The sequence below is a fragment of the Poecilia formosa genome, unplaced genomic scaffold, assembly GCF_000485575.1.
Source record: "Poecilia formosa unplaced genomic scaffold, Poecilia_formosa-5.1.2 Scaffold82, whole genome shotgun sequence".
Classification (NCBI taxonomy): domain Eukaryota; kingdom Metazoa; phylum Chordata; class Actinopteri; order Cyprinodontiformes; family Poeciliidae; genus Poecilia; species Poecilia formosa.
In genome coordinates this window covers 1,110,573-1,122,996 of record NW_006800021.1, presented here as the reverse complement: position 1 = coordinate 1,122,996, position 12,424 = coordinate 1,110,573, and the positions used below count along the sequence as shown (strand labels likewise).

At 42.4% G+C, this 12,424-nt stretch overlaps 1 protein-coding gene across 1 annotated transcript in view; it reads left to right on the top strand.

Moving 5' to 3' along the window:
• Positions 1-3,308: 3,308 nt before the first annotated feature.
• LOC107836768 (fibrosin-1-like protein) overlaps positions 3,309-12,424 on the top strand; it is a 120,400-nt gene continuing 111,284 nt past the window's right edge. The window contains exon 1 of the mRNA XM_016673822.1: positions 3,309-4,754. Within this exon, the coding sequence (XP_016529308.1) occupies positions 4,431-4,754 (324 nt within the window). The 5' untranslated portion in view covers positions 3,309-4,430. The remainder of the gene's footprint in view (positions 4,755-12,424) is intronic.

Below are 12,424 nucleotides of genomic sequence, written 5' to 3'. Positions count from 1 at the left end.
CAGTAAGGAGCTTAAAAAAAACGGAGGACCAGGTATGGAGAGAGGGCTGTGAGGGAGAAGGAAGAGATTACCCTTGTTTCTTCCATGCTACTATTTGCTGTGAGTCTAATCCACAGCTATAGACTCTGAGCTCCCACATCGGAGTCACTCAAACACTGGTTTCTTTGAAACGCTTAGAAGCGCCTTGGAGGTATGGTGGGGGGGCGGGGAGCAGAGGGAGGCTGTCACGCTTTTATGATGTATAAGTGGCAGAATTGTCTATTTTTTTTTTTTGTTGTTGTTGGTTTGCATCCTCGGCCACGATAAGGATTCGTTCAATCCGAGGTCAGGGGTGAAGACTGGCTTAAGGTTATTTTTTGATGAGATAACAGTGATTCTGACAGTGGGTATTTTGTACAGGCCTGGGATTGAGAAATGAAGGATCTGAGGGAAAGTAATAAAAAATAAATAAAAAATCTCTTCACACATACACACCATATCCTTTGTAAATGCTCTGGCTCCCGAGAAATCAATACCTCTAGATTTCACAGTGGAGCACCAGGCCGCTGTAAGATGCTCAAATCCCTGCTCTGCAGTAAAGAAAATACATTCTGCTGGTGCTGGAAACATTTGTGCAAACATCTTTTTAGTGTATGAGGACATATTCTGGAAACAGTCCCTTGAATCGTTTTCTTTTTTTTTATACGGTAACATGTTTGGCATTTAATGTCGCCCAGGAAAATGAGATTCTTCTTTGCAGTCAGGGTGGTAAAAATACCAGCATGCTGGAGGTATTTACATCTTCATCTATGCCTTGAACACTTCTCCAAATATAACATTTTAAGTGTATTGTATCTAGTCACCAAAATGTATATAACTTTGAATGTGTAAGACATATTTGTTGAATAGAAAAAAGACAACCTTAAACTCTTTAGGTCCATACCTAATAGATTGTACATTGCGAAGGTATTCGACTTTTTTCTTCCATGTTGTCATTGTACAACCACAAACCTCAGTAGGTGTATGTGCAAGAAAAAATACCCCATTGTTATCAATTGTTTATTTATTTTTTGGTAATCGAAACTAAAACAAAATGCTATTCAAATAATTTAACGAGGAGGACAATCTCTGGAGGAGCTGAAGAGATATAGTGCTCAGGTAGGAGAACCTGTTGAGAGAGCAACTAAACTATTTGTGTGAGCTCTCAGAAAATGTTTCCGTTTTGGAAGAATGTCAAACAGAAGAACATCGTTGAAAGAAACAAAAAAGGAAAAAGGAGGCTGATCACTTGCAAAAGGTGGTACTTCAGATATGACCACTATCTCGTCTGTACATTTTGTATAAAATACGTTTGTGTTTGTGATTCTAACAAGATGTGCTGCAGCACAACTGAGAGGCATGTCTCTAAATGTAGGAAATTCCTGGCTTCTATTTTTCTCAGTAATACTCTTCAAGGCTTTTATGAATGAACTGATGAATCCTTGCGTACAGCAATTTAATTCGTAGCACAGTCTGATGTAATGACTCTTACTTTATAGGTTTTGTTTACGTCCCTTATGTATTTTCTATTAAAAGCTCAGAGGTAGTCCCAGTGAGAGACACTTTCTTGGGCGATTACGAGTGATTGTAATCTGCAGAACGCAGAGTGCATTCGTTGAAATAGTTTGAACGGCATGGAAGAAGCGCAGTAAGTTTACACAGTGCAAAGAAACAGATCAGTGAGGTTGCTTTATTTATTTCCAGAGTTTTATGAATGACTTGCAGCTGAGGAGAGCATCATGCAACTCATAATCAGATATTTGCAAAACGGGATTTTTATTTTATTTTATTTTTTTGCTTACTTATGAATGAAAATTAGATGTCTACACTCAATCTAAGAACAAAAAAATCTTTAACAATGTGGCAAATCAATTCCATTTCATAAGAGTTAGCACTTTAATCCCATACAGGAGGTTCAGAGAAACTTTAATCTGTTGCTGTCATTCCTAAACGTTTACATCAAACCTGTGATTATGTCACATAAAGAGAATGAAAAGGGTTGCAGAAGTTTTCATGGCAGCATAGGTGGAGACATGACGCAGCAGAGAACTGAAACCTAAGGTTACACAGTGCAGTGATTGCATAACGTCGTTATCCTAACTCCTGATCCAAAGGATATACCTTAATCTGGCAGCGGCGCAGGATTCCCCAGACGTCACTGGGGAAAGTTTCCCCGCGCTGCAGATTTAGAACCACATGAATCTAAAAAGCCTGACAACCCATATGTTTCAAATATTTACAGCGCACTCATGAAATGTTGACCTTTACAGGCCAGTAAAATGTGGCTGAGCACACTTTGTGTTGGTGACTTTAGCAGAGCAGCAGACGGAGCTTTCACAGTCTGATGATGGATGCGTCTGAGTGTGTGTGTGTGTGTGTGTGTGTGTGCTTCTATTTTCTACAAGTCAAAACCTGTCGTAGAGAAGCACATGACCCAGCTGGTGGGGAAGGAGAGGCTGGGGGGTGAGAGGGTCTCTCAGAGCTCCATCCACAGAGCATGATGCTGCCACCAAAAGAAAACTCTACATCTGCATGTGTTTTGATAAGTAACATTTTTAATGAGATTAATCACACTATAGCGCTACGATTAATCACTATTAATCACCATGCTTAACTTTGTAAGCTTGAATTGTAAATGCAAAAAAAAAAAAAAAGCACATTGTCACAAAAATGTTAAAGAAAATCTTTTAATTCCTCAAACCAAACCAGGTTTTTACATTCAGGACGGTTTAAAAGAAGCTGTTTTGTTTCAAACGTAGTTTAGATACGTTGACTATATGAACTGCCTGCGCTTCAGTGGAAGGATAATTCATTGTTGCAATTACTACTGACTCCTACTTGATTTTATCACAAACACGAATCACTGAAGTATAAGGCCGTGCTGTTATGAACTTAGTAACCCTCTGAAGGAGAGAAACGTTTAGGTCAAGTTAAGAAGGGAAATAACATTTAGCTGGGGGATTTATTTATGTATTCATGTCATGTTTTTTAGTCCTTCACATAAAGTCAGTTTTTATTGCCAGTCATTCCCCAAATACTGCAACTATCCCAGTAAAAGTTGATGAGCCACCCCAAGATTCCCAGCAGCTCCCCAGGTGACGACCCCATTATGTATTTCTAGAAGCGCCCCTGGATGTAGCATCTGCTTTGGCACACAGACATACAAAATACATCCAAACCGTGTCAAAGAACGATTTTCCCCCTTTCTTTTTTTCTTTTTCTTTTTTTTTCTACACCAGCTTCCTTCCTTTGGTAAATTGTAGGCCAGGGGTGGCGGAAATACGTCAGTTATGTGGGTTTTCTGAAGCTCGAGTGCGTCTCTTAATTTCGGATGAAGGGAACGAGAAGGGAGGAAGAGGAGATTTTAATCACTCCTGTCGCTTTAAGGACACATATCAAAGCCTTATTATGCGAATTGAAAATACCATGAGCCAGTGAGCCAACTGAGCAGCCAGGGGGACGGACTGGAGTGGATTTATAGGGGAAACTCAACATTATCTGAGCTGGAAGAGACCGCTTCATCGCCTTGTGGAGTTTGATTTCACACTGGATGGTTGGTTTATTCGGACGGCTCGGGTCATTTTTTTTTTCTTTCCTCCTTGGTGGAAATATTGCGCAGAAGTACAGCTCTCTCAGACTTGGGATTCTTTACCCCCTGAAGCGAGGAGGAGGAATATCACTTAAAAACTCAACGCGTCGCGTGCGGGGATTATTCGCCACACTCGTACGTTGTTGTTTCGGACGGATAGTATCCCGCGAGCTCCCTCTCTGGATCTGACAGCCCTGGATCATGGGTTGGGGTGGTGGAAAAGAACAACGGCCAGCGACATGATTCCTCTACGCTGTCTGCGGTACGCTGCGTGGTCGGGCTCGAACATCGCTGGCTATGATTCCCGTGCAACAAAAGTTGCGAGGCGGCTGTAATGCGCGGATTTTTCCACAGTTTGCCCGTTTTGCACCTGCTTTTACGGACGCCGCGTCGACACTGTGCGGATTCGTGACGGAAAAGCGTGCGTATCCGCGCCGCTTCGCCCGCTCCCTCGCCGACTGTGCGGGATACTTGAACATTTGCCTCGCCGTAGTGGAAATCGGGGGGGTTTGTACTCAAGGTCACTGAGTGTTTTCAGGCGTTATTTGCCTTCCCATCCACACTAGCGCACACAGACGCCTTCGCGAACACACACACACATACACACTCGAGCGCACGCGCACATGCTCGCGCACGCGTACTTGCTCACGCACGCGCGCGGCGCTATCCGCACGTTATAGCGCAGCCTCTAATTCTCAGTCCAGTGTGTGTTATTTGTTATTATACGGTTCCGCGAGTCTGTGGGCGTGCACGTCCTGTGGAGTTTTTTTCCCCCTCCTCTTCTTCTTCTTTTTCCTTTTTTTTTCTGTTATTTTGACACTGCATGCAAGCTCTTTCCAATAACATGGATGGGAAACTGAAGCAGGGTCGGAGATGCCGGGCCAAGCGAGAGAGGGTGCGGAGGTTGCGGGAGCCGGGGAGCAAAGACGCCCGCAGCCCCGAGCCCAACTCCTCCTGTTCTGACAGGGAGGGACAGAGTCCCGGGAGAGACGCCGCCTCCCCGGCCGCTAAAAAGACGCCTCACCCCGCAGCCGCAGCCAGAGCCCCGCGCCCCCCTCGGAGGAAGAGACGGGAGTCCAGCTCGCAGGAGGAGGATATCATTGATGGATTTGCTATTGCCAGCTTCATCAGCCTGGAACGTCTGGAGGTAAGGAGGAGCTGTATCAGTTCCCTTTGTGTGTGTGTGTGCGTTTCTGCTCATCATCAGTGATGCTTATCGAAAAGTGCGGGGGGTCACTGAGGTTGAAGTCTGGTCTAATTTGTCATTAATTTCTTTCAAATGACGCCAGGTAGAACCTTGTCAGAACCTTGTTAGAACCTCATGTCAGCTGATGGGCTGGACCAGCTATTGGTTTGATGATGGTTCCTCAGGGCTGCTGACAGCTGTGTGGGTCCGTATCTGTTTGTTTTGGGGGGCTTCCAGGTCTGTGCTGACATAAAACGGAAAGGGGAAAAAAATGTTTTGGAGCTGCAGCATCTGTCTGGTTTACTGAATCTTAGAAGTTTTGTGTCTGAGCGGTTAATTATTGACAGCATCTGTTTTATTGAGGGGAAGAAAAAACAAACATGTTGTCCTGTCACTTTTGGCTATGGCTGTTGTGTTGGTTCATATTCTCATTCACTACCAGCTATCAGTGTGCTCTTGACATTGTGCCCTTTGATAAACTGCCTACTGCGGGGTTCATCTGTTACAGCCTGATACACCATGTGCTGATAAGTCTGTTCCTATCATTACTCTCTGGTATGCTGGGTGTCAGAAAAGGAGGTTTCCCCCCCTGACACCTTTCACTGTATATTCATTTGAGGTTGTTGATTTATTTATTTTTTTTAAATATAATGACATATTCTTTTGCTTCTTGGCATGTATAAGGTCAGCAATTCCATAGAGTGATGGTCATAAGCACTCCTCCTTCCTACATGCAGCTTAGTCAGATTTGCTCAACCAGTTGTCCACGCTCAGGCTTCACTCAGTTGAAGCTGCATCATCAGTTTCCTGCCTCCCATCTGTAAAGTTCAGCAGCTATGGGTCAGCAGTGGTTACATAGCTGCTTTTGAGTCAAAAATGTACCAAGACATCCGCTAGTGACCAGAGAAAACCTTTTTATTTTTTCCCTGAACACCCCAGTCTGGGGACTGGCAAGTTGGAAACTCACTCTGGTTAGCGATTATGTCACCAGGTTGTTGCTACCATTTACGTGGAAGTTGGTACTAAGTCAAGACGAGTCAAACGCAGCCCCGCCCCAAAACAAGTTAAAAAGGGCAGCAACCGGTTAATTTTGGGGGGCAAAATGAATCTACGTAGCAATAACAATATCACTCAAGCAAAAGAAAAAGGTACAGTGCCGTAAAACTACTCTTATAATTACCTTTTATTTCTTTTTCTAAGAAAGTTACACAAGTGAATGTAACAAGTACTACCCACTTTTGAACATGGACAACACCAGCAGCCTACAGGCTACTTGTTAACAAACTTAAGGTGCTGTACTAGCTAGACATCTTTTTGATAACACCTGTATCCAAACGTATTACTGAACTCAGTCGGTTAGTTTGGGAGGAAAACTGTGCAAAGTTCTTTGCGTTTTGCTGGTTTGCTGCCATGATTCTAACACAAACCTGAGTTGCTCTGCACAGCGGCAGCAGGTTTCCAAACAGGTGTAAACCCAGCATCTTAGCGCTCATGTTGTGTTTAAAGGCAGCTCGGAAAAGCAGGTTACGACGTGTTGGCAACAGATTACACAGTTTTAACTGCTGAAAAAATGTGACAGAAGGCACTGATGTGGAAAGTGTGGAAGCCCCTACTGTATCAAATCGACATAGGAATAACAGAGAGTTGGCCGCTATAAGGTAAAAACAACAAACAGCTTCCAGTCTAGGGGGGCACGGCTGACTCTGTGGGGCCAATGCCCGCCCATGCCGCTGGGCATCGTCAAAGGTAAATATTTTTAGCCAAATAAGTCTTTGAAGCTCTTTGCAAAGAAACCGTCACGTCAGACATGTTTCTGGTTTAATCCGGCTGCAAGACAGAGAGAGAGAGAGAGAGCAACACTTTATCAAATAACAGGAAGTCTGTTTATCCTCTTGAATTTTCAGTAAAAGTCTTTCATGGATTTTTGATTTAGACATAGTGGTAGCCTTTTGAAAATCTCAAAGTTAATTTAAGGATTCATATACAGAAAGTAGTGTTTTTGTAATTCCAACCAAAATAAATCATTATACGATGCTAAAAACCACATAAAATGAGAATTCTGTTATCAGTGTTTCTTTCACAATATTCCCCAGTGACTGCTTGACTACTTCGACTGTGTCTCTGCTGCTGATGCAAATAGATGTAATCGGAAAAAGCTGGTGTTGGCATGTTGAAGATATGTAGTGGTGCACCAATTGATTGGCCAGTGACCAAAATCAGACAATTTGTCACGGATTTGTTCCGTCTGGTGATCGACAAAACAAAATCGGATTTAATTTTGCCTCTTAATGGCGTCTGAAGAACTTTTATAGCCCACGTTTGTTAAATTTGAGTTTAAACAAAAAGTTTACACAATAGTATGCGTCATAACTGTTAAAGAAAATCAGAGCTCCAAGTAGAGTGTAAATCGGCATTAGCCAGTAAAAGCCTTTGTTGGTACGGGCTATTAAAAATGACAGAAAGTCCTGATTTCTTTGATGTTTTACATCGACGCATTGTTTGATGTCCACAATAAGAGCCAAATTAAAGCGCTTGTTTCCCCCTCCCCCAAAATAACTTTGTTTCAGTAGATACGCCTTCATGCAGTGTTTTTCTACCCTTTTGAGTTTTATGGACACCACTTCTGACTGAGAGAGAGAGACTTTAAAGTCAGACGCAGCGAAGTGCCTCTGACTGGCCCTGTCTGCTAGGACGCGGGTGAAATTCATGCTCTGTTGGTAATCTTCTTACGTCGGCTCTCATGCAGTTGTCATTTTAGTTTCCCCGAGTTTCATGCCACGCCGTGTACCTCGCTGTAGCAGAGATTGTGTCTCTGAATAGGTTTCTTCTGAGGGCTTTATCTTCAAATGAAAGGAGATCCTGGCTGGCGCTGAGGGATGTGAAGCCAGATAATTATCCAGTTTCTGTTTTACACATTTACCAGCAATAATAGTTTTCTTAGTCAAGTGCTAAATCAGTGTTGAGTGAACACAGAGAGTAACACTGTGCTCTGCTGTACATGGAAGCTTATGTTTCAAGGCTAAGCAAATGAGCCATGATATGGCTCTATGTGAAATGATACTTGCATCCCAGCTACTTGCTGGTAATTGGTCTGATTTGCATGCAAATGGAGTGCGCTTATTAAAGGGTGCTGCTGGATCCGGTGAAATTAAAATAAGCTTTTTAGCGCCCTTTGATTTCGTGTGCTCGTGTGGGGAGACGAAGCGAGCGTGTTCACTTTGTGCCGGCTTTCATCTCCCGTTTGCGACAAACGGTGCGTTTGTTTGCGCCGTGGCGTGAGTGAAAACGCCCTCTTAAAAGAATAAAAAAACAAAAAAAAGTCTGCGTCCTCCAGAGGCATCGCATCATCGGCCGTGACTCATGCTTTCACCTGCTTGCTGCATGCTCGAGTGCAACTCATGACCTACACTACCTGCGCTAATTACCCATCAATTATGAGGAGGACACGGCAGCCGGGGAATAGCTCTGACCTATTGCATCACGCTCCAGTAAGCCAGCATGGCCACCGTTGAGCTGCTGTGTGCTGCTCTTAACCTCTTTGAGGTGACTGATGGCCAGGGCTGGTGTGTTTATATCTAGGTGTAAAAATCAGGGAACCTCCATCTTTAAATTACACACCAATACTTTTGTACTTTTTCTGGAAATTGGGGCAGGTGATGTGGACTTGGAGTTTTATCATAATATTTTGTGGTACTATTGACGATGAGAGCTGTTTATTACTTCTTTTTTTAGGTAAGTGTATGGCACAGGAGTCATGCCCCACAAACACAAATGCTACTTTTGAAAAATATAGACATACAGAGAAGTTCGATTTGTATGACTAAACTACACACACTAATTGCATTCAGTCATATTTTTGAAATGATTGATATTTATCAGTCCTACCGTTGGAAAACAGTGGAGAAAATAGTAAAGCTATCTAGCTTGACAGTTTTGAGGGCTGGGTTTAAACATTAATTGGAATTTATGGTGACAATGATGAATCAAAATTTCTCTCATAGCATGAAATTGATCACAAATAATGATAATCGGTAACATAAATCCCCATTCCTAAATCTCACTAATCTGTTTTTATTTGAATTAGTTTTTTTTTTTTCCCCAACAATGATTCATATTTGGACAAAGATGCGCCAGGAGCCTAAAAATACATTCACCTCTCAGCTCTTCATACTTCCTTCTCTCACCATAAGGACAGGGGTTAGCATTCTTAAACATTTTTGCAAGGTTGGAGCATGAAGAGAGAGAGAGAGAGAGGGATCTTTGAGCATTTTTCTTTGGTGTGACCATTCTCTCTAGATCACTCACAGCATGATTTCACAGATCACATGTTCCAGTACCGGTTCGGTTCATGTGCCTCCGAACATCAGCATTTTGTTAAGAACCGAGGCTGGTTTTCTTCTGTTTTGGGAACCAAGCATGTGTGACCAGCTGTGTGTGTTGCACAACAAACGGCAGTAAAAGAGTAGCAAGATGGCGGACCTTGATGCCCTGTGCATGTTTCTTCTTTGTGTACAGATATTCCTTTATGTATCTGTCTTATTTTAAATTATTTTAATATTTGCGTAGTGGTTCACGCTTCTAATTAAGTGCGACCGCATTCAGACTTACGTTTGTACGATTTACGACCCCAAAGCGACATGAATGCGCAGAAGAAGAACCGTGACCTCACACTGCAGCGCAATGTTTACGGAATAGTTTTACGAAAATAACAATGGATGCCTCTGACCATGGATTCCATTGTTTACTCAGTAATGGGAGCCAATAAGATTGTCACAATTTCATAACAAGACAATTGAAGCTAACAAAAAGAACAACTCATAGTGACGACCTTTTGTGGGACATTGACTGCAGCGTCTATAGAGAAGTTTGTCTGGATGTGAAGTCAGAGCAGGGAGGGGTGGGAATGTGATGTGATGCGTGTCAGTGGCGTAGACGTCCTTCGTAATTTTATAATTATGATTTTCAGCACTTGTTTACATCTGGTCTGGCTTCTTCTGGTACAGAATTACACCATTGACACGTCTCATGTCAGTGGTGTAAATGTCGGATTAAATGCGACATGACAGCTCAGACTGCAGGCGCTTTGAAAACCATAAGATACACATCTGGAAGTGGTTCAGATCTGTTTTCTTTTTGGGGAGGAGGGATGAAAAGATCGTAATTGTGCCGTTCAAACTGCCGTGGAAAAGTCGGATGTAGGTCGCACTTAGGGGGGAAAAAAAGTCCAATTTGGATCACATCTGCCTGCTGTATGAATGTAGTCTTTTCTTCGAGTCACCTCATGGGACTGCTTAAGAGTTTACCACCCTTAGAGTCCAAGAAGGTTTTCAGGGTATTTGGAAGAGAAACAGGCCCACACCATGACACACCCTCCACACACACTCAACCTCATGGGACTTGGACTTGATATGCTTTTCCACATTCATCCTCTTAATTGTACTGAAATGTAAAGTTGGACTTTACATCTTTCCTTAGAGTAAACCAAATCTCTCAGTGTCTGTGTATCTTTAAAGTCCGTGCAAGTTTTCAGAGTAACCTTTTCTCAACTTTGTGTGTTTATCTGCAGATTATGGGTTTTTCTCTAAAGCACTTTGGCTCTAAAAATCCTCTGTTCCTCCTTGTTGTTGGTATTTCATCTCTGCACTGATGGGACTCGGGCAGTACGGTGGTCTCGCCTGCTCCCCCATAACCCATTTCATTGCAGCCCGGAGCAATTTATAGCCACAGCTGCATTTGATTACATCGTGTTTATTTGCTTTGAATTCCCCGGCTTCACATAGGGAAGTCACTTCCTTACCTGTGCAAATCGACTGTACATGCACAGCCGTGGTAGTTTGTCACACTTTCTTACACCATACAGAAAAGAAAAAAAAAATGTTAGCGATGGTTCATGTGGAGGTACTCTGCTTCTGTTGGTTTCTGAAGGAGAAAAATGTACAGCTACTGATCCTGGGCAGGGTTTATATGCTTCCTTTAAAAAAAAAAAATGAGATGATATAATATTTTACTATCTGTGTACTGAAATTGCTCAGTGAACAACCTGCTTCTCCTCCCCAACCCAGTGCAAAATAGCCTAAAGGGAACAATTTGGACCATAAATTAGAATGATCCACATTTGGGAGTTATTCCAGTTTCTGGAAGTGCAATTTCCTGGACACTTCCTGAATAGTTTGTCACCTTACAGCAGTGCTGTAAAACAATTACCAGCTGCAGCTTAAAGCCTCCCAGTGGGTATCAAACAAGTGAGCGGATAATGGAAATGACACAATTATCCATCTGTCACAGTATTAATAAGATGTTTTATTTGCTCCATTTGGTGCGTGTGTGACTCTGAAGTTGTAAATCTCCCCTCCCTCTCTAATCCTACAATCCTTCCGTTCATCTGCTTCAACATGAATTTACAGATTTGTTTGGGGTTCTTTTTTTATTATTATTATCATTATTATGGGGATTTAAGTCGGACACTGTGGCGACATTGGGGACAGGGCGAGGTGTTCTTGCAGTAAACAAGCTCATAGGTCACGACTGTGTTTAGGATCTGTAGATAAAGACTTTTCTTCCTCACGTCTGTGTTTGCCTACAGTTTTGCACACTAATCGTCGTCTGCTCTTGGCAGCTCTTCTGTGCACAATGGACAAATTAAGTCCTTTGCCCGAGGGGGAGCTTGGAAGTGGCTGTTTGAGAAGCTGGGAGTTTCTGTTCTACTGTCTTCAGTCCATATGTTACCGCATGAATCCGCGGCGGCAGCGAACCTCTTTACGGATGTGTTTTCTCAGATTTAATTAGGTGCTTTGAAGTCCTCCAGGGAGCAGATTTCCACCTGAAATACTGACACTGTTGTTAGCACGCAGATAACACTACTTGTTAGCTATTATCTATCATCACAGTTCAGCTTGCACTCAGCAGATGACAGTTCAAGTAAGAACATTACCTTTTTAGATGAAAGACATGGTGGGGGGAAACGTTTATTGACGCCCTGGGTGATGGTGTGTAAAAAGTGTCAGAATACAGCTTTCATTGCAGTGGCGTAATCTCACTTTTTTTTTTTATTCAGTGGAGATAGAAAAAAGGGCATAACAATTACAATTTGATATTTTGTCCGTCTTCAATAACCATTGGTAATTCTTTTTCTTTGGGCTTCTATTTCTCTTATTGTGCTTGCAATTAGTTTTTTATGTTTAACTTATTATTTGGTGTTTAAAGGTTTATTTATGTAGCATTTAAATGTGCTATATCAAAAAAACAACTTGCACAAATGTAAATGAGGGGAAATTTGTAGAAGATCAAGTCCTGTTATGTCTTAGAAGTATTTGTTGCACTTTTGATGCTTTCTGTATCTGAAGAGTCCACGTGTATTAGGATCAAGGGAGTGGATTTCACAGTTTTCCGCTGATTCTTTGCATCACCATTTTGTTGTTGTTGTTTTTTAACCAAATTAACTGAACATTTTGGGAAGGAAATGTAAACACCCCTATGGGACCCAGTATTTATTACTGTAATGAATCAGAAAGGAAGCATTCATTTTCCCTTTCAGTTTCAAACATCCATCATGCTGATGTGAGGGATACCACGGCATAACGTCACGTGATTTAGTGCGGTGGTTAGCAGTGAGGGACAGATGGATTGTGAAG